General features: G+C 39.0%; 1 protein-coding gene across 8 annotated transcripts in view; it reads right to left on the bottom strand.

The window, feature by feature from the left end:
• Positions 1-25,543, bottom strand: part of NR3C1 (nuclear receptor subfamily 3 group C member 1) — a 118,150-nt gene that overhangs the window by 20,707 nt on the left and 71,900 nt on the right. For 7 of the 8 annotated variants that reach the window (XM_058733009.1, XM_058732988.1, XM_058732995.1 and 4 more), the window contains exons 3-4: positions 5,872-6,038; positions 1,583-1,699 (exon numbers count right to left, since the gene is read on the bottom strand). In XM_058733009.1, coding sequence (XP_058588992.1) covers positions 1,583-1,699; positions 5,872-6,038 — 284 coding nt within the window. The remainder of the gene's footprint in view (positions 1-1,582; positions 1,700-5,871; positions 6,039-25,543) is intronic. The other variant, XM_058733027.1, reaches the window with a different exon arrangement.

Genomic DNA, 25,543 nt, shown 5'->3' with positions numbered 1-25,543 from the left:
GGCTCTGCACAGGCTCTGTGGAGCCTGCTTGGGATTCCCTGTCCCTCTCTGTCTACCCCTTTCCCTGGTCACACTATCTTTCAAAATGGATAAGCTTAAAAAAAAAAAAGACAACTATAATTTGGAATGATTATGATATACTTTAAAATGAAGTTAAGAAAACATTAAGGATTACTCTTAAAAAACTTATCTGTACTCAAATGCCAGGCACTTTAAGCACTGAAGAAGGCTGCTTTATAGCAAAACTTGAGAATTACTTGGTATAGGAGCAAGAGTACCAAAATACACCACTTCTGGTATTAAGTTACATTTACGAATTTCATCTTTTTTGCTATTGAAGTACTATGAAAAAGTGAAGATGATGCTGTGTATGTGAGTTGAGGAATTAAGACTCTTCATAGCCATACCCATTAATCTACTTCATATTTAAAAACAGGTGCACACATGGCTTGTGCAGATCGTGCCAACGGTCAGTCCCTCTTTTACCAAAAGAGCCACACACTTGCTGTTCTCCCTCCAACATCACAGTGTGTTATTTGGATTACTTCTACAGTCATTCAATCGGTCTCTCTGAGATCAGTCTTTCTAAAAGGTGAATCTGATTTTGTCCCACTTTGGTTTTTACATAACTCCTTCTAAATCAGCTTTTCTAGATTGAATCTTGCTTCTTCCAAGGAACTGTTCTCAGCTTTCCAGGACAGGCGGAGGTGACCCTCCTCTTGCTCCTGCTCCAGTTCCTTCTGTAGTGTGTCACACCATTTTGTGATGGGCTCTGCAACCTAAGTCGACAGTGACTCCTTAAAACAGGCACCACTTTATTTGACTGATGTGCACCGCCTGCCTCCTTGGCAGGTTTGAGCAGGAAAGTGCTACTGTCACAGCAAATACGAAGCACATGTGTGATTCCGGCACCACCACTACCTTCATGGAGTTTGCCCTGTCAACTAAAGGAGAATTCCAAATGTTTTTCAAAGGGAAGTTTTCAAATGGGGAGACCAATGTTAATCATACAACTTTATATAAACAGGGCTATGAAACTCAAACTTAGAACTAGCTTCAGGTTTCTTCTTTACCTGAAAAGCAAAACAAACAAAACCCATCCAATACCTCCTTGAGGAGTTTCCCCCAGCCCAGGAAGATTTATCATCTACCTGCATCTGTCTAGCTATAGAGCCGAGTAAAAGGTAAATGATACAAAACGCACATGTAAGTACATCTGACAGAGAAACATTTTCAACTCTAGGGAACAGTTTTGAGGCCGAAGAAAGGGAGGAGAGAAAGCTGTAAGTAATGTTGCTTCACGTGTTTAAGTTCCATTTTTTTTACCTAATTTACTTGCTCAGTGGACAGTCTGGCTATAATGAATTCCGTGTGTGTAGTACGAGCTGGTGAAAAAACTCAAGTGGAATATGAAATATTCACAAAAATCCTACTCAATAAAGCAGTAATATAAAATGATGTTAGCCAAGCACATATATATTGCAACGACTAAATTATTACTTTTGCTCACTTATATCGTGAAAAGGAAAATGACGAATTTTTATATGATGCAGAGACATTTCCTTTCAGGCGTTTACATTACCTTCCAGGTTCATTCCAGCCTGGAGACATTTTCGATAGCGGCATGCTGGACAGTTTTTTCTTCGAATCTTATCAATGATACAATCATTTCTTCCAGCACAAAGATAATTGTGCTGTCCTAGACAGAAAACAAAGGCACTGTTAAAATTTCCCAGGTTATAAGGGATCTTTTTATGACGAGACTCATTGCCCTTTTGTTTTGGGCTGACCACGGGCAGGGACCACAGGCAGTGATGAAGAAAGATGTACTTGCTTCCACTCCCATTACAGAGTTGTGAGGTCACCTTAAAAATGTCTCTTTCTTATTCCGCTCAACAAATAAACATAGTTCATGAAAAATACTGCAGTACCCATACAGAAAAGTGCACAGATTGTTAAGTGTAGCATCTCCTATGTTTTCACAAACTGAACACTGCCATGTAATCGGCTCTCTGGTCAAGAAGAACAGTACTCCACCAGTAGTCTTCTAGGTCCTTTCCAGTTACTACCCTCCTCCAAGGTAACACTGTTCTGCATTACAGGAGAAACTGTTTAAAGTACAGTTTGACAGAGAGGATGTCTGAAGTCACTATTTCATTATGACTTCTGACTTAATGCTAAGGAAGGTTAAACAAAGAGGAAACTGCTTTCAAAATACTCAAAGAACCCCACACGGAAAATGACTTTCCCTCAACATTTTGCCACCATATGCAAATGGAGCGTGCTCCCCCTTCAAGTCTAAGTGACAGGGAACAAACTTAATATTGAATGTTAAGATTGGCAACAACTAGTTAGGGAAATCACACACCTGGCAAACTACCGTATATAGATCTTACAGATATTTGTTCATATGTCACATGCACTGTAGAATGTAAGTGTTTAAATCCACCACCGACTCCAAATATTAGACTGTCACTGTCTATACAGTCTTCTGGCACCTAGTATTTAATAATGTGTGGTAAGAGGTACAAAGTGCAGTTTTCACCTAGCAAAAAAAATTAAAATGGAAAGACTGATACCCTTACCCACCCCAAAAAGTGCTTTCTTGTAGTTTTCTTTTAATCTGGCTATTGAGTGTCAAAGAAAATATCTCAGGATCTGCTGGCCTGGCAAAAACTGAAAAGATCCTCCTGCACAACACCATTGTGGCTATGCACAGGACCACAACAGGGCATTTCTCTTCTCAAAAAGAAATCGCATTCAGAGACAAGAGAAAAATCATCATCAGCTCACTAGGTTGAATATATCTTGTTCTGATTTCTGGGAAAAGATCCCTTCTGCACAGGACTGCCTACTACTTGGATGGAAACAAACCGTATTCCCTTCTTCATAAGAAGATAAATCACAGTGCTATGAGGCATGCATTTTGAGTAGATGGTTAACTATATCAGTTTCAGTTCTTTGTGAGGAGTAGGCCACCGGGCTGACCGATGGCCTACAGTTGAGCTTTGTTCCAGAGCTGCTCCGTTCTCCAATGCCCAATGTCTTATACCAGCTGTTACCGCCCCCGGAATCCCAGCTCTACCACTTAAACTCTCAGCCTCAGTTTCCTTGATCAAATAGGATCAGAACAGCATTTAAGAGCTCACAGAGCCCTTAATACAATGGTATGATGTACATAAAACATAATGCTTGGTCTATGGGACATTAAAGGTAATGGATGTCTATCATCATTATGACCCACCAACAAAGATTACATGTACTTTTGTGTACAGGGGATATAAGTAAAAGGGACTTGGTGGAAGGGGGGACATCACTGAACTAGTATACATGAAAAGACATGAAGCTACCCAAAGTTTTCTTCTGTATGTAGAGAAGTGACTCCCAGAATACAGACTTAAAAAAAACTCAAGATATCTATCCTTGATCTGGGTTGTATGGATAAAACTTCTTAAAAATTGTTGAAATGTTCAGGTATTTATCCTATGCCAATTTGGGGGGGGGGTAACCTAGTATTTCCAGCAGGTGCCAAAAATGGACTGCTAAGTATGATACAGACCTTAGAAACTACATCTCTGTAATGAAAACATCTCCATCCTGTGTAGAGAGGAAAAGTAGAACTGCTCCGAGTTAGGTTGTCAAAGGATTACAGAATTTTAGAGCTGGAAGGGACGTTGGAGAAAATGAAAGTCCAAATATAGGATTTACTTAACATAGTCCACAGTTAAACCTTCCCCTACTAATTATGTAATTGAGCCACCATACTTAACTGAAATACTTAAACGCTAAATAAACATTTTGAAACGGGACAGCTCATATTCTATGAAATTTCTACCTAAAAACAAGCATAAGAATTTAATTCTAAAGCAGGGGGTAAGCCCTGAGGGCATATGGCTAGGTTTAGCTTTTTTTCTTGTTTTTTTTTTTTTTTTACTTTTCTTTTTTACTTTTTAAAGGGTATTGAAAGCATTCAAAGTAAGCTTGCACTCTCTAACCTTCCTTGACCCAAATGTCTTCTATTTGCCAGAAGGACACATACTTGGTCCGTATAGGCATTTACATTTATAGTCCTGTTTTAAAGAGTTTTTCATTCTCCTCCATTTTAATTAAAATATTTTTTAAAATACCCTTTTTTTTTTCTTCTAAGGTTCCACAGTCTCTGAATTTCACTTGCAGAAATTAATTTGCCAGTATTATTGTATATTGGATTACCTCTATCACTGCATTTATACCATGGAGATAACTCAGGACTTAAAGTGCTGAGACAGGGGCACCTGGGTGGCTCAGTCATTTAAGCATGTGACTTCGGCTCAGGTCATGATCTTGCAGTTCACGGGATTGAGCCCCACGTCTGGCTCTGTGCTGACAGCTCGGAACCTGGAGTCTGCTTCAGCTTCTGGGTCTCCCCCTCTCTCTACCCCTCCCTTGCTCCCATTCTGTCTCTCTCTCTCTCTCCTCCTCTCAGAAATAAACAAAAACATTTAAAATAAAGTGCTGAAGTAAAGTGCAGACAAGAAAAAGCTTCATTCTCTTGGGTCCGTGGTGAATAAGGTCTACTTTGTTAGAGGCAGTAGAATACGCAGGGGTGGGCTTTCCTTAGCACTACTCAATAGTTGGGGGCTCCTACCTGGTCAAAGCCTGCCTCCCTGTGCTCCATGTGGGGTAACAGGAAGAGTTTTATAGTTTGCTCATGGATTAAAAAGTAATCCAAACAAAAGAAAATGACTCATCTAACTCTTAAGGATATGCAAACAGAACTTGAGGCAAATAATAATAATCTTTCTCATACTGTGGATGGATAATTACACTTCTTTAAAAATTAACATACTCAGAGCTTTAGGTAATCCATTCATGTGACACCACCTTCAAACAGCTTTATAAATAACTAAAGTACATGATTTTTTCCCAAGAGGATTTTAGAGTAATTTCCAATACTAATTTGCTATGGAATGAATTTCTCTTTAAGGAGTTGATGTGACTGCCCTTGTCAGCAGACTGAATCTATAACCAGGGTACAGTTTTTATTAGTATTCATATGATGAAATCAGCTTCTCTACATTACCTTCTTTCTCTATCTCCTCAGGCTGTTTATCACTTGCTTCTTACTACCACCTCTTTCCTGGAAACTTTGAACTCCTCTCTCACTTCAAGCAGACCGTGACCACCCAGAGGGTGGGGACCAGGTCTTATGTGGACTTGATACCACTTAGCACAGTGCCTGACTCAACAGGAAGAGAAACCCACCCAGACTTTCCCCTCATAGTTCTTACTGTCCCTCATTTTTTGTCAGACTGGAATAGTCAGTGGTTTTAAAACCAACTACTTCATGGGAGTTAAAGCCCATGATTCTCATACAATGAACGTTAGGTTTGGGCAGTAATGTAACACCACCATTTCCCATGACAGCACTTTCTTACTGTTACCTTCTGTTATCTGACCAAACTCCCTCTCCTTAATTTATACTTTTCTATTTTATTCTAGTTCTGTTTGTGTTGTTGTTTTATTCAAGTTAGTTAACATACAGTGTAGTCCTGGATTCAGGAGTAGAACCCAGTGATTCATCACTTACGTGTAACACCCGGTACTCATCTCAGCAAGTGTCCTCCTTAATGCCCATCACCCATTTAGCCCATCCCCCCACCCACCTTCCCTCCTGCAACCCTCAGTTGGTTCTCTGTATTTAAGAGTCTCTTATGCTTTTTGTGTGGCTTTTTAAAATCTCTCCATTTAGAAGGCCTACGAGCCAACCCCCCGCACCTGACTTTACTGACTTCCAGCCTTAATGGGGTTCGCATATACCAGAAACTTCACAATCCACCTTGAGAGATAAGAACCAAGTAGAGGAAAAACAAAACTCTTCAAAACACACACTACCTTCCACTGCTCTTTTGAAGAATACTTTACAGCTTCCACAAGTCAAGACCCCGTAGTGACACCCCGAAGCTTCATCAGAGCACACAAGGCAGAGTTTGGGAGGTGGTCCCGTTGCCGCTGCAGAGCTGGATGGAGGAGAGCTTACATCTGGTCTCATTCCAGGGCTGAAGGAGGAGAGAAAGCAGTGTCAGGATCCACTGTCATGACCTTCAAAGAAACATCGAACTACAGCTCTCTTACCTCCTCACTCCCTAGGGAGCATGTTCACACTGAACTCTGGCTTCAAGTACTAGCAAGCATTACAACAGTCTATTCAAATATTTTCAAATCATGTTTTAATCTTCTTTTAGACAAAATTAAGAGTGAGGTAACTTTTAAAAAAAATTTTAAATATTTATTTTTGCGGGGCGGGGGGGAGAGAGAGAGAGAGAAGCAGAGTGCGAGTGGGGGAGGGGCAGAGAGAGAAGGAGACACAGAATCCAAAGCAGGCTCTGAGCTGTCAGCACAGAGCCCGATGCGGGGCTTGAACCCACGAACCGTGACATCATGACCTGAGTAGAAGTCAGACGCTTAACTGACTGAGCCACCCAGGCACCCCAAGAGTGAGGGAATTTCCTTTTAAGCATTCCCTAAAAAGAGTGATGAATACATGCTTCACTTTGAAACTGTCATCTGTAGTTGTGTAGCATTTGTTTACATTCATGATCACCTTTATAAAGGGGTCGCGTCCATATCATTCACCATTTGTAAGTGAACCATTGACGAGTTTCGCTAAACGGATAGTAGTGCAACTACCACCATGATCCAGAGATAGTATATACATCTGTCACCTCAAGAAGATGCGTCCTGCCCCTTTAATTGTTTGGGACATCAAGTTAATTTTTGTCATTTTAAGACCTTGTACAGGCCTCTCTCTAAACTCAGTGTCTAAATTCAGTCAATCCATGTCCTCCGCTAGAGTCAAAACTTCATACAGTATTCGAGTTTGGGCCTACATCTCTCAATCCCAATGCTATCAGGTTTCTCATTATGGCCTACAAAGACTGATGCGAAACATTACTGTCTGTCACCTTCCTGTGTGGCTCACAGCAAGAACGGAAAGGGCAGTGGGCTTTCAACAGGAAAGAGCATTCTGTCCTCTGCACTGAGGCCGGGTGTGGCCTCAAGAAAAGGACAGGAATCTGCTTCTTCTACCCCATCTCGTGGTTCATTTTGCAGACTTCTCACCACAGTGAGTGCTGTTGTTGTGTCTCTAAAGATACTCTAGGCCCTATTTGTTTTGAAACCTTTCAGCAAGCCCAAAAGCTCCCCTAAATCCTGTCCTCGGATGAAGCTACTGCACCTTGCCAGTCTTCCGTTCGAGAGGCTTTGTCAGGTGGACGGTGTTGCCATCACCCCAGTTCTGGGAATAGGCCTCAGGGTTTTACATGTTTTCTGAGCATGGCCACAAAGTTCTGGATGTTTCCGTATCACAAGGTGTTGGTTCCCTGCTAGGTGGGGGACAGCGGACGATGGGAGAGGACAGACTGAAATGACTGTGCTGTAGGTCTGGCGTGAGCCACCCGTGATGAATGGAAGCTTGTGACTAACGCGGAGGAGCTGCTGTAGGCCGTATTTTTACAGAAAGGTAGGAAGGACTTGGCGTGAGTGAACAGAGCGATGTGTCAGGGAAGCAAAAACTTCCTTGGCTTGTGGCCTGAAGATGCGCCTATTCCTGCTCAGCCCATCTCTGTCATCTGACATCTATTTTTAGGGACCAACCAGTTGTTTATGGAAAATGAGTATAATATTTAAAGATCTGAAAGGTTACTTCTGAAATGCTTCCTCAACCACTTAAATATATATATATATATATGTATATATATATATATATATATATATATATAATACACACAAAAATATAGACATATGTAAGTGTTTAAAAATTTTTTAAAATGGTACTTTGTAGTAAAGGCATACCTCACTGATACTACAGGTTTGGTTCCAGACCACAGACAGCAATAAAGTGCATATCGCAATAAAGCAAGTCAAATGACTTTTTTGGTTTCCCAGTGCACATAAAAGTTATATTCACACTGCTTTGCAGTCTGTTAAAGTCTGTAAGAGCTTTATATTTAAAAAAGAATGTGTATACCTTAATCTAAAAATACTCCATCTGTGTTTTCAGCGAGTCAAAAATCACAGATCACGTGAACAATAATGAAAAAATTTGAAATACCAAGAGAATTACCAAAATGTGACACAGACACACACATAATATGCAGATGCTGTTAGAAAAATGGTGCTGACAGGCTTGCTTGAATTAGGGTTGGCACAAACCTTCAGTTGGTAAAAAACGCAAAGTGCAATAAAGGAAAGCACCATAAAACTAGGTGTGCCTGGACTTTGTAGCTGTGAAAACACTTTCGTGAGTAAAATCTCGTCTAGCTGCTCACCAGCCCCGTGACAGGATGGTATCACCTCCAGATGAGGCCAACGCAGTAAGAGGAGGGTGATCGGGGGGCGGGGGGGGGGGGGGTCTATTTGCAGTCAAACTGACGTGCTTCAGATCCCTGCTCTCCCCATGGAAAGTCTGTGTGACCCTGGGTTGCTATCTACCACTTTGAGCCTCAGTTTCCTCATGAGTGGGAAGGACTTCATCTGTGTGTGTGCTGTGGTTCCTCCTTTCCTGTTTCAGAAAAACTAGAGATTTTATGAGACAGCATTATGTAAGTAGAAAGTTAGTATTCAGTCTGAAGCCCAGGATGGTAATCACGAATTCTAGCTTATAAATGAGAGCATTGGCAAAACGCATTCAGGCCGCTCAACCATGAGCTACAGATGGCAACAGGGAAAGCTAGGGACCAATGGACGGATACAAGTGTAGCTAAGCATCTGTAATTTAAGTCACCCTTTTGAAATCCCTTCAGTCATTCCAGGCTCCATCAGATAAGAATGGAGGACGTGGAAAACTGCCAAGCATACCACAGACATCGGTGGGAAAAAAATCCATTTCTGTCACACAAACACGAGGACTAGGATAGCCTAGGACGAACACCATTGGGGAACACGGATGAGTACGGCACAGTTTACAACCGCAAATGTGACCCTGTGCTACTGCTGAAGGGCTACAGGCCAACCAAACTGCTAGAACTACAAGGAAAACCATATGGAATCACCATCTTTTAATAAGGATACATGGCAAATACATGACAGAAAGAAAGAGAAAGCACACAGGAATGAGAGTGTATATGACATCTCCTTGAATGGAAAAGCTGAAAAGTCTGGGGTCTTTGATCAGTGTGTGCGGACGGCTGTGCCAAACTTGGAAGACAGTAAGAGGTTCCATTATGAACTGACCATATCCACGGTGAGTGGAGACTCATAGGAACAAAATGCCTTGTTCCAAGTGAACACTCAAATGCTGTTCCCCACTTACAGTGGACAGCGTGCTAAACACCAGCTTATTCCTGAGGCGACGGAGTTTACGTGAGAGTTGAGAAAGAAAAAACAAACAAAAAACCACGCATTCAAAGCTGGGTTTTTCTGTCGAGTTCTACAAGAAAAGCAAGTGCTGAGAGGGGGCTCCTGGACGGATAGTCATGGGTGGACTGTGAGAATTCATCCCACTCCTCGAGGAGCTTATAAAACGTACAGGTAAATGACATCCTTTCATTTAGCACGTGCTCACGAATCCGGATTGTCAGGTGTTGTGACGACACAGAAGTCATTTCATGTATGTAAGTCTTATTATGCGTGGAATACATCACTGAAATAACGAACCTTCAAACTCTTGTCAATATTTTTTACCTGCCTCCTGTGACATGGGACCACCTGGAGGATCTCAGATGAAGGCAAGTGCCATAAATACCCTTCCCTCTGAGCCAGCTGAGGGTTAATGATCCTCCAAGAGCTTGAGTTCAGGTAAATGTAGATATTCTTTGTGATTCTACCCCAAAATAAAACATTCTGGTTTTTTAAAGGTCAGTACTGCAGTGTAGAATCTGAAACCCTATCAGTGAACTTTTTGAAACACTGTTACATTAAAATCCATCAGTCTGTCTTGCGCTTCGAATGGTCCTTTTACCCGTGCATGATTTTGTACTATCCTGTATTAGTCATTTGGAAAATATTGGTTCACTGAGTTGGGCAGATTTTCTAAATGTTGACCAGTTCATTATACAATATAACAGTCACATCTATCAAGCTCATAGTGGCAGACATAAGTCTTTCAAAGTTCTAAACTGTCTTCCTTGAAGTGATAAGCTCACTTCAATCATTTTTGAGATAACATCTGGCAAACACCAAAGGCTAAAAACCATGGTTTATCCATGGTATGTCATGAAAAAGGTGGCTTGTTCAATGTGCAACATAAACAGTCTTACACCTACTCCTCTTTGACACAAACCTAAGTGCTATGTGCAGTGTAAGTACGTAATAAGCTTCAAGCATCTTCCCATTTTGTCACACAGATAGTAAAAGGACATTGTCAAAGGTGGAGATTTAAAAGAATATTTTGCTTCCTCAAGGATATCCTTTTTAAAAAAACAAAAAACAAAAAACTTTTTTTAAAGTTGGGTGGGGGGGAGAATATATATCTCCAAGCAGGATCCTTGCTGTCAGCACAGAGCCTGACACAGGGCTCAAATCCACGAACCATGAGACCTTGACCTGAACAGAAACCAAGAGTCAGATGCTCAACTGACTAAGCCATACAGGAATCCCTCAAAGATATTCTTAAGTGGAATTGGCTTTCTTTAACTTGGGAGGGCAAGGCAGTGAGTACACTTACTACTGTACCCTATGAGGCCAGCAGTTTTACTCATCATTACTTTTGTACCATCTCTGCAAATGCCAACACAGTGAGAAAGGCAAATGAAGACTGTATATTTTTATTAATGTACTTCTGAAAGGGTCCTGGGGACACCCAAGTGTCCATGGACTACATTCTGAGAATTGCTGTTACATAGAATAGTAAGGACTCTAAGTCAGGCAGGCTAGAATTCATAACCTAACTGCAGTGTAGTAGCTTGGTGACCTTTTAATCTCTCTAAATCTCAATTGCCCTATTTCTAAATGGGGACTGTAATGTACCTGGCAAGATGATACAGTATTGCTTAGTAGAGGCTTTCTCCCAAAGACAAAGAAGCAGAGATGATAAACATTACAAATCCAAATGGTGCTGTTGGTTTAGCCTCCAAGTTAAGTGAATTAAATCAATGAAATGCAAGGAACCCATTTGGGGGAAAACAAAACAAAACAAAACAAAACAAAACAAAGCAAAAAGGGTATCACCTCAGAAAACAAGTATAACTAACATGGGGAAAAATCCTGAAAATAAAACTGGATTAATTTCTACCAAGTACACATGGAACAGATGTTTTCTCATTGGCCAAATATTGTAAACCAGTGGTTCTTTGCTCCCGGGGAAGAGGGGTGTGTGTAGGTGGGTGGGGGGAACACTTGGTAATGGGTGGAGTCATCTGTGATTGTCAAAGCTGAGGAAATGCTGCTGACATCTAATGACAAAAGACAGGAGTGCTGGTCCACCCACATGCCATGGGTACACAGGACAATCCCCCACAACAAAGAGTTACCCAGAGTTGACTGTCAATAATGCTGAGGTTAAGAACCCTTGCTATACATAAAGCTTTAGGCAACACAGAGAAGAAAACAATCCAACAAGGTCCAGAAACAGATTTTAAAACCTTTGAACTATCTTTAAAGGGAGCAAGTGTCCTACTGAAACAGGCTTAAATATTCTTTGATTCAAGATGAGTCCAAAAAGAGATTCAAAATAGAGCTGACACCAGGGACTACAGAGGTCTAGTGATTACTTGGAGTCAGTAATGTATTTGTCCCTCTAGGGCTAGCCTGAAAACATGGTTTTTACACATTAAAATCACCTGCATTTTTCTTATCTTTTTTCATTAGGCAAAATGTAAATACTCAGCTGCACACACCAGGTGATTATGTTTTCTGACTGTCCATTTATCCCTGCATTAGCTAAAGGATTACTGATTTGTTTGATAATAAGCTATGGAATAGTTTTTAAATCAAACAGAAAAATACTCTGAGGCAAGGCTTTCGTGATATTTCTGTTAAACGGTTCTACCAGAACACATGTTCTTGAAGAAGTCGAAGAAACACTGATTATTCTCTTTGCTTTGCATTTGTTCAGAGAGGTTTCTAACTTGTTTTAGCTTTAGGTGCATATTAAGACAGTTCCCCCAAACCATGCATCATTTATCCTCACTCATCTTAGGGAGAAGGTTAGACGACACAAACTCTAATAAGACAGGAACATTTTCAGTAAAGGGTAAGTGAAGGAGGAAATGCCTTTTTCACATCTCTGAGACACCAAGGGCCTGTCACCTAATGTCTCTGGGCTTAGTTTTTGTCTGTAAAATGAAGGTCTTCCATCAAAAGACTCCAAGAACTTGTCCACATTTCCCAAGGTGGCACAGAGGGTATAGGCAGGGAAGAATATATCTGGGCCTCTAAAAGGCTTCTTTGGTCCTGTGTATTTATTTCTATGAAGAGAGAACATGGTCACCTTATCTGAACTTGTTTTGTAAAGTCTGATCTAACATGTTTCACAGAAGAAATGTATTTCTTTCTCTTTGGAAGCATCAGTCCTCAGTCTGGTCACTGTATTAGCTAACTTGAGACCTTAGGCTGCAAGTCCTCAGCTCTGTTTGCTCAGGCCTACATTAGGGGACATGAATTTTAACAAGTACTGATGCTGTGGAGTGAGGATGTGTGTTCCTCACTTCTTGAGAGCACACAAGGATAATTATGGTTTGATACACACGGAATTAGGAATACCACATCTTTCAGGAATACAAGATCATGTCTGAGACAATGGTACACTCACTACCTTCTTCTAATGTATGTCCCACTATATATCTAGGGGTGAGACTGATGGCTGTGGAGCTGTGGTTCTGAGCTCAAATCTCACCTGTAATGTTTTTCCGTCTTTTCAAGACTTGATTTTTCATAGACGTTGACCCAGTAGGTATTCTCCGTGGCAAGTCCATAGCTGAACGCCATTGTTATTATAATTATGTGTGACCCCACGTAAGCTTGAGTTTAAGCTGGTACCAGCATCTTTGGGAATTGTCTCGGGTTTCAGTAATGTACGTCTAGCTTGCAAGATTAAGTAGACTTTATCAGCTACGGTCTACCTGGGGTTTGTAGTTTAATTTAGAATTGTGGTAAACTGATGATATGTATTTGTCTTCATTTTACATTAGTTTTAAGTATTTTTGATTTTGGAATTTTTGATTATGGAATCTGGGGTTGCAATGATATACAACGAAAGGAAGCAAATTCCCTGTGCGTGCTTCCAATCAGGATCTGCAAATCCAGATTTTTGTCCAAGTAAGGGTTGCCAAATAGAGGGAAATAGGGAAAAACAGCTGCCTTAAAATTGTGCAACAGGGTATTGTTGGACTAAATTTTCAAATGATCCACAAATTCATACTTATCTCATTCTGTACAATGAACACAATTCCTAAATCCTTACAAAGATGTTTTGTAAAATCACACAAATTGAGAGCAGCTGGGTCCTTATTCAACTTTATATTAGTATAAAGGAAGGAACAAAACACTCAGAACCAACCTCAATTTGATCTATGGCCACACACTTCCTCCCTGACCTCAGCCAAAAGTCAAGGATTGATTCTTCAATTCTCAGGTTCTTTTATTACTGTGAAAACTTCTTGGTTTCTCTGTCATGCCCGTCTACCCGATGAGAGGTTTTTTGTTTTTTTTTTTTTGTTTTTTTTTGTTTTTTTTTGGCTATATGCATTTCCCTTGGGTTTTGGTGACGATGCTCTCACTTCACACCCTGGTTTCTAAACATCCACTGAAATAGCTTAGAGGAATAATTCTAAGTATTGAATTAATAGCAAAAAGAATGGGAAACTTATCTCCTGAAGAGGATGGAAGACAGAAGTCTTATCAGGCAGGCAGATGGAAACTTTAAGACCAGAGGTTCTTAGGAGGGGACACAAAACACTCCCATCATAGTAATGACTACAGGGTACACTAGTTAAGTGATATTTTAATTCTACATGCCAAATTCCATGGCTAGGAACTTTAATAAATACATGACCTCTAATAATCCTTCCTCCTAGTCCATTTTACGGATGACAGTTAAACCATTTGTCTGCCCATAGTCACATGAGCAAAACCTGGATGTGAATTCAGCATTGCCTAATTCCAAAACCTGTGTTCCTTACCTTCCTAACTGTGCTGCCTGGCAGGGACCTGCAGGGTAATATCCATTCAAGCTTGACAGAATTTTTTAAAACCTGTGTGAGTCATCAAGTAGATCGTCTTGAGGTAGGGTTAAACTTTAAAAATAATTTCTGATTTTCTCTCTTCTATCATTAGTATCAAAGTAGAATAGAAATTGCCTATAATTAAGACATTCGAGGGGCAGGAGGAGTAGGGGATCCTGGGCTCATGTCCTCCCTTGGACACACCAAAGTGTGCACCTACAAGTGGAACAAGTATCTCAGAGTGAACTAAAGACAAGCAGAAAAGATCATACCCAACTAAGGATGGGAGCCAAAGTGAGATATATAGGAGGTGCAGACACAGTTTAGTCAGGACCTGCATGCTTAGTGGGGAGGCCCACAAGTGGGAGGGATATCACAACCACAGAGGCCTCACTGATGAAGGAGGGGTCTGAGCCCCACACCAGTCTCCACTGCTCAGGTGAATGGCACCAATAATAACAAGCTTTGAAAAGCAATGGGGTTTATAGCCAAGGGAGCCAGAAGACAGTAGGAAATAGAGACTCCACTCTTTTTTTTTTTTTTTTTTTATAAAGTGTTTATCTATTTATTTATTTATTTTGAAAGAGAGAGCATGTGTATAGGGGAGGGGACAGAGAGAAAAGGAGAGAGAGAATCCCAAGCAAGCTCTGCAGCACGTAGCCTAATGCCGGGCTCCAACACATATACTGTTGAGATCATGACCTGAGCTAAAATCAAGAGTTGGACCCTTAACTGACTGAGCCACCCAGGCGCCCCTAGGGACTCCACTCTTAAAGAGCATGTGCGCATTCTCTTACATGTGAAGGGTTACATGTGAAGGAAGTACTTTCACTAATGGCTGGGGTGTGTGCCAGAGAGACAGGGATCACTTGGGGCATTCCCCAGGGACAGTGGCCCTGGTGGGCACCATTTTGTTCTTGTCAATTCTACCCAGCTGGACCAGCATTGGTGGGCACCATTTCTAATACTTTCTATCTATTGTGCTAGCACCATAACTAGCACCTATGTTATACTACAGTGTTTCTGGGGAAACATAGCCCAATGTTTCTCTGTGAACTCACTCCATCCAACCAACTTGGAGCCCTTCCCAGGAGGCTTACCACCCCACGTCTCCAGCAGGTACTACAGCTCCTCCCAAGCACCCTGCCCTGGGGTGCCAGCCCAGCAAACTAAAATACTTACAACAGGTGTAGCCAGCTGTGCAGGAGGCCTGCCCTGCCTACCAGCCTGGCCGGCCTGCTGCAATCGGGCATTGCAGTCAGCTCCTGCAGCCAGCCCCACACACATCAGCAAGTCCATATGGATTGGGACCGACCACAACAGGAGGTGTACACAGCCCACCCAGGCATCAGTCCTTGGGCACCTGGGTCAGGTGACCAGAGCACGTTAGGCTCCTGTGCCCCACAGGACACCTTCTGCGTAAAGCCACTCCTTCAAGACTAATAGATGTAACTGATCTAGTACCACACAGAGAGCTAGGCAAAATGAGGACACAGAGGAGTATGTTGCAAATGAAAGAACAAGATAGAAACTCAGAAAAAAAAACTTACATGAAAGAGAGATAAGCAACCTACCAAATAAGGAATTCCAAGTAATGCTTATGAAGATATTAACTAAAGAGATGAATGGATAAACACAGAACTTCAACAAAGAAACAGAAAACATAAAAAAGAACCATTCAGAGCCGAAGAATAACTGAAATGAAAAATATACTAGAAGGAATCAGCAGCGTATAGGATAATGCACAAGAAGGGATCATTGATCCTAGAAAGGTTAGTGGAAATCACCCAATAGAAACAGCACAGAAAGAAATTTAAAAAGCAGGAAAGTTTAAGACTATCCTCTAGGATGACATCAAACATACTAACATTTGCATTGTAGGGGCCTAGGAGAAGAGAGAGAGAGACAAAACCTATCTGAGGAAATAATGGCTGAAAACCTCCCTAACCTGGTGAAAGAAACCTATATCTAAGTCCGGAAACTGACAATCCCAAATGAGGTGGACCCAAGAGACCCATATCATGACACTTTACAGAGAATCTTCAAAGTGGTGAGAGAAAACTTGTTATATACAAGGGAACCCATGTAAGACTATCTGCAGATTTTTCAGCATAAATTTTACAGGCCAGAAGGGAGTGGTATTAAAATATTCAAAATACTAAAAGGAAAAAAATATACAACCGAGAATATTGTACCTGGCAAGATTATCATTCCAAATTGAAGATGAAATAAGGAGTTTTCCAGAAAAGTAAAAGCTAAAGACGTTCATCAACACCAAACTGGCCTTCCAATAAATGTTAAAGGGACTTCCTTAAGTGGAAAAGAAAAGGCGGTAACTAGGAATAAGGAAATTATGGGGAAAAAAAAACCCTCTCACTGGTAAAGGTAAACATATAGTAAGGGTAGCGGATCAACCACTTCCATAGCTAGTATGAAGGTTAAAAGACAAGAAGAGTAAAATCATCTAGACCTACAGTACTTAGTCTGACAGTGAAAACATAAAAGGGAGATAAAAAAGGTAGTGTTTTAGACCATGCTTGAACTTAAGTGACCATCAACCTAAAGAGACTGCTGTATACAGAAGATATTATATATGAACTTCCTGATAACCAGAGACCAAATACCTACCATAGGTACACAAAAAATAAAGAGACAGGAAATCAAACCTAACACTAGGGGAAGTCACCAAATCACAAGGAAAAGAACAAGAGAAGAAGAAAAGAGCAGGGAACTATCAAAACAACTGGAAACAATGAACAAAGTGGCAACACATACTTACTTATCAATAACTATCTTTTTTAATGTTTATTTCTGACAGAGAGAGAGAGAGAGAGCAAGTGTGCGTGAGTGCCCCATGTGGGGCTCCAACTCACAAACTGTGAGATATGACCTGAACTCAAGTCGGATGCTCAATTGACTGAGCCACCCAGGTACCCCTATCAACAACTATGTTAAATAGACTTAATGCTCCGATCAAAAGACACATAGTAGCTGAATGGATTAAAACAAAAAACAAAAAACAAAAAGACCCATCTGTGTGAGTCCATGGAAATGGAAAGAAAGTCAGGGAGCAATACTTACATCAGACAAAATAGACTTTAAAACAAAGAGTGTAAAAAAGGACATTACATAATGATAAAGGGATCTATCCAACAAACAGGTATAACACTTGTAAGTATCTGTGCACCCAACCGAAGGTCAGTCACCTAAAGAAACAAAGCAATTACTAACAGACATAAAGGGAGAAGTTGACAATAATCCATTAATAGTAAGGGAGTTTAACACCTTACTTACATCAATAAATAGATCACTCAGACAGAAAATCAATAAGGAAACACTGGCCTTAAATGACACATGAGACCAGATGGACTTAACAGATAGATACAGAACGCTCCATCCAACACCAGAAGAATATATTTTCTTTTCAATTTCACATGGAATATTCTCTAGGATAGATCACCTGTTAGACTACAAAACAAGACGCAATAAATTTAAAAAGACTGAATCATAACAAGCATCTTTTCACAATGGTAGGAAACTAGAAATCAATTATAAGAAGAAAAGTGCAAAAAACCCCACAAACCCATGGAGGCTGAACAACATGGTACTCAACAACCAATGAATCAAAGAAGAAATCAAAGAAGAAATAAAAAACATCTTGAGACAAATGAAAATGGAAATACAGCAGTCCAAAATCTATGGTAACAACAAAAGCAGATCTAAAATGTATATAGCAATACAGGACTACTTCAAGAAGAAAAATTTCAAATAAACAATCTCACTTTACACATGAAGGAAATAAAACCAACAGAACCAATGAAGCCCTAAGTTAGTAGAAGAAAGAAAATATATTAAAGATCAGAGTGGGTATAAATGAAATAGGGACAAAAAAGCAATAGAAAGAACAATGTGGGGTGCCTGGGTGGCTCAGGTGGTTAAGTCTCCAACTGTTGATCTTAGCTCAGGTCTTGATCTCAGGTCATGAGTTCAAGCCCCGCATTGGGCTCTACACTGGACATGCAGCCTATTTGATGACTTTTAGCCAGCATTATCAACATAAAAAAAAAAAAAGAGTGGAGGGCCCAAATAAAATCAGAAATTAAAGACAGTATGTTTCAACCAATACCATAAAAATACAAAGGATCATATAATAAGAGTTCTACAAACAATCATATGCTAACAAACGGGATAGCCTAGAAATGTTAAGTCCTTAGAAACAATCTTCTAAGACTCAATTAAGAAGAAATAGAAAACTTGAACAGATCAATCACTGGTAACAAAATTGTTGGGAGGTTTTGATTATTGGTTCAAACAGAAGTCCAGAACAAGACAGCTACACAGGTGAATTCTACCAAATATTTACAGAAGAGGTAATACCTATTCTCAAACTCCTACAGAATATTGAAGAGGAAGAAATGCTTCCAAACTCATTCTATGAGGCAAGCATTATGCTGATCCTAAAACCAGACAGAGATACTACAAAAAAGGAAAATTGGAGGCCAGTATTCCAGATGAACATTGATTCAAAATCACCAACAAAATATTAGCAAACGAAACTCAACAATACATTAAAAGGATCGTACACCATGACCAAGTGGGAATTACTCCAGGGATGCAAGGATGGTTTCAGTGTCTGCAAATCAATGTGATACACCACATTAACAACAACAAAAGGATAAAAATCATATGATCATCTCCGTTGATGCAGAATAACTGTTTGATAAAATTCAACATCCACTTATAATAAAAATTCTCAAAAAAGTAAGTATAGAATAAAGATGCCTCAACATAAAAGGCCATACATGATAAACCCACACCTAGCATCATACTCAACAGTGAAAAGCTTAAAGCTTTCCTCTAAGATCAGGAACAAGATAAGGATACCCAGTGTTACTACTTTTATTCAGCGCAGTAATGGAAATCCTAGAGACAGCAATTAGACGAGAAAAGAGAAGTAAAGGCAAGCAAATCGGAAAAGAAGTAAAACTGTAAAACTATCTGCAGACAACATGAAACTACATATAGAAAACCCTAAAGGCTCCAGCAAAAAGCTAATCAGAGCTTATAATAAGTGAATTCAATAAAGTTGCAGGATACAGAATTAATATACATAAATCTTTTGCATTTCTATATACTTCTTAGAGAAAATAAGAAAATAATCCCATTGACAATTGTATCAAAATGAATAAATTACCTAGGAATAAATTTAATCAAGGAGGGGAAAGGCCTATATGTTGAAAACTGTAAGACACTGATCATGGAAATTGAATATGTCATGACATAAATTGGAAGATATATGGCGCTTATACCCTGGAAGAATTAATATTTAGTTAAAATGCCCATACTACCCAAAACAATGCAATGCAATCCCTATCAAAATATCAATAGCATTTTTCATAGAACTAGTACCACTTAATCCTAAAATTTGTATGGAATCACAAAAGACCCCAAATAACTAAAGCAACTTTGAGAAAGACCAAAGCTGGAGGTATCTTGCTGCCTGATTTCAAAGTATACTACAAAGCTGTTGTAATCAAAACAGTATGGTTCTGGCACAAAAACAGACACACAGATTAATGGAATACAATAGAGAGCTCAGAAATAAACCCCATGCTTATACTGTCAATTAATTTATGACAAGGGAGGCAAGGGACAAAAGATAATCTGTTCAGTAAATAGTATTAGGAAAACTGAATGACAGGCGAAACCATGAAAGCAGACCACTTTCTTACATTACACCCAAAAATAAACTCAAAATGGATTAAAGACTTAAACGTAAAAACAGAAACCATGAAATTCATAGAAGACAACATAAGCAGTAAGCTCTTGGGCATCAGTCTGAGCAACATTTCTTTAGATTTGTCTCCTCAGGCACATGGAACTGAAGCAAATAGAAACAAATGGTACTATGTGAAACAAATCCTTAGGCACAGTGAAGGCAACACAAAGACAAAAATAAACAAAACAAAGACAGCCTACTGTATGGGAGAAGGTATTTGTAAATGTACACCTGATAATGGGTTAATATCCAAAATATATAAAGAACTGACACAACTCTGTACGAAAAACCAAACAATCCAATTTAAAATGGATTCAGAGGACCTGAATAGGCATTCTTCCAAAGAAAACATACACATAGCCAACAGACACATAAAAAGATGCTCAACATCACTCATAGTTAGGGAAACAAGTCAAAACCACAATCAGATATTGCCTTACACCTATCAGTTTGGCTATTATTAAAAAAGACAAGAAATAAGTGTTGGCAAGGATGTAGAGAAAGGACAACCCTGGGACTCAGCTGTCGGGAATGCAAGATGGTGCAGCTACTGTGGAAAACAGTATGGAGGTTCCTCAGAAAGTTAAAAACAGAGTGACCATATGATCCAGCAATTTCACTTCTGAGTATTTATCTAGAAAAAAAAAATGAAAATGCTATTTCAAAAAGATATAGACACCCATGTTCACTGCAACATTATTCACCATAGCCAAGATATGGGAGCAAACTAAGTGTGCAATGATAGATGAATGAATAAAGAGGCTGTGGTGTATGTATATATGATGGAATATTACTCAGCTATAAAAAGAATGGAATCTTGCAATTTCCAACAACATGGATGAACCTGCCGATTACTATGCTAAGTGAAACAAGTCAAAGAAAAGACAAACACTATATGGTCTCATTTATATGCAGAATCTAAAAACCAGAATGAACAAACAAGACAGAAACAGACTCATACAGAGAATAATCTGATGGTTGCCAGAGGGGCGGAAGGTAGGCATGTGGGCAAAATAGGGGAAGGAGATTAGGAGACACAAGATTCAAGTTATAAATAAGATAGGGGGATGCAATGTACGGCATAAAGAATATACTTAATAATATTGTAACAACTCTGTGTGGTGACAGATGGCAGTTAGATATATCTTGGTGATCAGTTCAAAATGTATATAAACATTAAATCACTATGTTGTATATTTGAAACTGACATAATATTGTGTTCTAACTATAATTCGATTTTTAAACTATGTTTATTCATTTATTTTTGAGAGAGAGAGCCACAGCACAAGCAGGGAGGGGCAGGAGACACAGAATCTGAAGCAGGCTCCAGGCTCTGTGCTGACAGCTCAGAATTCATGAACTGTGAGATCATGACTTGAGCTGAAGATGGACACTTAACCGACTAAGCCACCCAGGTGCCCCTATAATTCAATTAAAAAAATTTTTTTTTAATGTTTATTTCTGAGAGAGAGAGAGAGAGAGAGAGAGAGAGAGCGAGACAGACAGCCTGAGTGTGGGAGGCGCAGAGAGAGAGAGAGAGAGAGAGAGAGAGAGAGAGAGAGAGAGAGACACAGCCTGAGTGTGGGAGGCGCAGAGAGAAAGGGAGACACAGAATCCAAAGAGGCTCCAGGCTGTGAGCTGTCAGCACTGAGCCCGACTCAGGGCTTGATTCGAACTCACAAAGTGTGAGATCATGACCTGAGCCGGATTAGGAGGCTCAACCGACTGAGCCACCCAGACGCCCCTATAATTCAATTTTTAAATTTTTAAATAATTCCACATCACCTCCACTTTTTTAGATTCTAGTTGCATTAATTTAAACCTCAAATTAGCATATTCACATTCTAAATTGTTAAGATACTGTAACAGTAACCATTAAAGACTAAATTACCTGGCAAAATATTAAAAACTATGAAATCAGAAACAGAAGTGTTTTATATATCTGCAACCATGTATGAAAAATATGAAAATGATATGGGGCGCCTGGGTGGCTCAGTCGGTTGAGCCTCCCAACTCGACTCAGATCATGATCTCACAGTTTCTGAGTTTGAGCCCCACGTCGGGCTCTGTGCTAACAGCTCAGAGCCTGGAGCCTGGTTCGGATTCTGTGTCTCCCTCTCTGTGTGCCCTACCCCGCCCACACACTCTCTCTCTCCCCCCTTCAAAAATAAACATTAAAAAAATTTTAGAAAAAGGAATGTTTTGCATATTTATAATACCATTCTTGCCCTCAGAGGAGTTTTGAAGACATTATGTTTTAACTTAAATATAGGAGACCTTAGACTGAGATATATTTCATTTTGTCCCAGGACACTGCTCCATCAAAGTATCTTGTTGGAGATACATGATGTTATAAATAGTAAATATCGTAGTTTTTGGCAAATGAGTAAGAGTTGCTTTTAGTAAAATGAACTTGTTATTACACTGCCTTAACTAGAAAGGTGCTATCTAGTCACGCTACCACTTTTATAGATGGAAGGTTTATATCTATTGGCTAGAATAAATTATGGGTGTAAATTAATTGTCAACCAATGTTTAAAAGACAGATAAAACCAAAAAAATTGTAGTTATTCAATTTAAGAGCACTAAAATACTGTAATGATATATTTAATTCAAGTTATATAATAACAGCTACCACTTATTTAGTACTTTTTAGATGCTAGGCACTTTTGATATACATGGTTTATAATCTTCATCACTATCCTGAAAGATCTCGCTAATCCCATTTTATAGATGCAGAAATTAAGATTCACAAATGTAGAGAATTAGTCCCAGGGCCTTATAAAATACTAATGAAAGGCAAAGTCTAAGTTTGAATTCAGGATTCCAAGTCTACTATTTTTTTAGCGCATACCAGTAATAACTTTGGGCTAACTATACGGTAGATTAAATAAGAGCATTAAAATGTTGGAGCCCCTGTTTCATAGAAACTAATGTCCAGTGAGGCCCAAAATAACAGTTATCCTAGATCTAGGATTAGTACTTTGCACCAATAGCCATTTATTATCTATGTATCTTGCATTCTCCACATGCAGATAACAAGACTGACTACATTTTTTAAAATACATGTGAATTGTTTAAATTCTGTACTTTCCTTACATTGAAAAAATCCCTTTGTATATTATACAATTATATCAGTCAAAACAAACTAAACGAAAAACATATTGGGGTAGTGCACATTGTGTATAGGTACACCAATTTAAACATACTTGTACACATATATTTTCTCAACAAAATTTTATAAAAACAGTGATGAGCAACATAAGCTATCACGTAGTTCCACTTTTGCTAACGTTAGCAATAAAAAAACCAGCAAGCTTTGGTTTTCCACAGTCCAACTAAGTGTAGATTACTGTAGTTTATTCTAGAGTATTCATTAGAAAAATAAGTTCTGTTTCTTTTAAAATGGTATCTTCTAACATTTTAGAAACTATATAGGAATGGAGAAGAAACTTTGAAAGCAAGTGATGACATGATGTTTGTTGTAAAGTCTTGGGGATATTTAGAATGTAAAAATTTCAAGGGCACAAGCAGCACTTTTTGGAGAATGGATAAATGGTAACTACTGCAGTGGGAAATTTGCAATCTGGAAGCTTTGAAACTGATAAGCATTTATGATCAAATAATACTAGTTCTATTTATAAAATAATTTGCAGATTGAAAAACAAAACCAATACTGTATTCTCTCAAATTTGTCTTAAATGCTCTGTCAAAGTTTGTATTTTCACAGAAGTGTTAAAAAAAATCGTTATTTTAACGAAACCAAATCCCTTACTTCAAAGAACTCGAATGTGAATAGTCAGCCATTAAGAAAGCATTTTAAAGTTGAGTTCTTATGTAAACAGTCAGTTGTGTATGCAGGAAACAGAACCCGCTGAATACCACTGCAGATTTGACATTCCCGTCAAAGGACAGCTCCAAAGTCTAAGAGAAACGCAACTTCTGAAACTAAAGTCCTCAGTTTAAAATATCTAAGTAGTTTTCAGACTTGTTAATTTCAATGAAATCATCACTTCAAACAGCTTCACAATTCAACCAACAGGGAAATGGCCAGGTTTTGAGGAAGGCAGGGGAGAAAGCAAACCCATACAAACAATGACTTTGACAAAAATTTCACACACAGTTTAAAACAAAACACACAAAAAAATCTATCTGCCAAAAACATCAATCACAAAGTTGATAAAGTCATTAATTTATAGCATAAATATCTGACAATTCTGAACTGAGAGTTCCATTGTTGATAAAGGATTCTCGAATCCTGAAAGCTGACAGCAGTAAACAACACGTCACAATGTGGACCGTTGACTGTTGGTTAAGTAGATAATCAATGTGTGAGCTGAGCTGTATCAGGCTTATTTTAAGACTGTTTGGACACCCTGAGTGTTCATTTTGGTTTCTGTACTTTCTCTAAAAACCACAGAGTGAACTTTAACACCCGAGCCATAAGAAGTAAAAGTACTGAGAGCAAGATGTTATAGCCAATCTCTTGAAATTAAATGGAGATGGTTGGCAAAAGTATGCCTAGTTAGCTGGAATAAGAAATCGGCACCTCTCCCAAAAAAGGGGACAAATGGGCACACACGAATAGTAGTTGAGAACATCTCTGTTTGAAATTTTAATTTTTCTCACAGTACTCCAAAAGAGTGAAACAAAATAAAGTATAACTTTTTGTGATTTCTAAAATGTAGTATAAACCCTACACCTGTAAAGAATGAGAACCAGCCACTAAGGGAAACTTACAAGACAGAAAACAAGGAGGGTTCACACTTTGTTGCCACTGTAGTGGGTAGCTGACATGACTCAACAACTGTTTATGGGCCTGAGGCTCTCATTTGGGATAGTAAGCCATTCCCTTCTCTCCCTGCTAGAATGTTACGTACTAAGACAGCTCTAGATGTGGGCTGCCCCATTTTTCAGTCATGGGGAAAAGAATGTAATTATTGTTACCATACTAGGGAAAGCTCATTACCATGTCGATAAAGACCCAACTATTTTTGTCCTGGTTCATTTCTTTATCTCTAATCCAGCACCTACTCCAAGATCATTGTTTTATAGTCCCTTAGAAATATACAAGTAGATATAATAGAAAAGTAATCTGGCAAATAAAACTGAAACACAAGATATTTTTTAAATCATAAAAGTAATAAATATTAGAAAATTTAGAAAACACTAGCAAGTTTAAATTAGAAAATAAAACCATCATACTTTTATCAGAAAAAACAGGAAATACTTTTATATATATCTTTAATCTTTTAAAAAATTATATATATTTATTCTGGGGATAGTATTCTACATGACTCTTTTGTATCCAGCTTTTTGTAAGTGAGGCACTGTGCATTTGTTGTGCATTACTTAACAACATTTTGAGAAGATTTCCTGTGTCAATAGTTTATCTCTTATTACATGATTGATGGCTACAAAATACTCAGCAGTAACTTCAGCATTCCCTCATTATTGGCTATTCTTTGTTCCTGTTTTTTTTTCACTATAATAAATTTGCATAAACCTTTGCAAACATTTTTGATTATTACTTAAGTTAAAATCTTAAAAGGACAAGGAAAGCCAAAAGACAGTTTTAGGACTTTCCATACATACTGTTAAACTGCTCACCCCACCTTGGTTC

Source organism: Neofelis nebulosa, chromosome 1 (genome assembly GCF_028018385.1).
Source record: "Neofelis nebulosa isolate mNeoNeb1 chromosome 1, mNeoNeb1.pri, whole genome shotgun sequence".
NCBI lineage: Eukaryota > Metazoa > Chordata > Mammalia > Carnivora > Felidae > Neofelis > Neofelis nebulosa.
Note: the sequence above shows the minus strand (reverse complement) of the source record. Positions and strands in the feature narration are given on the sequence as shown.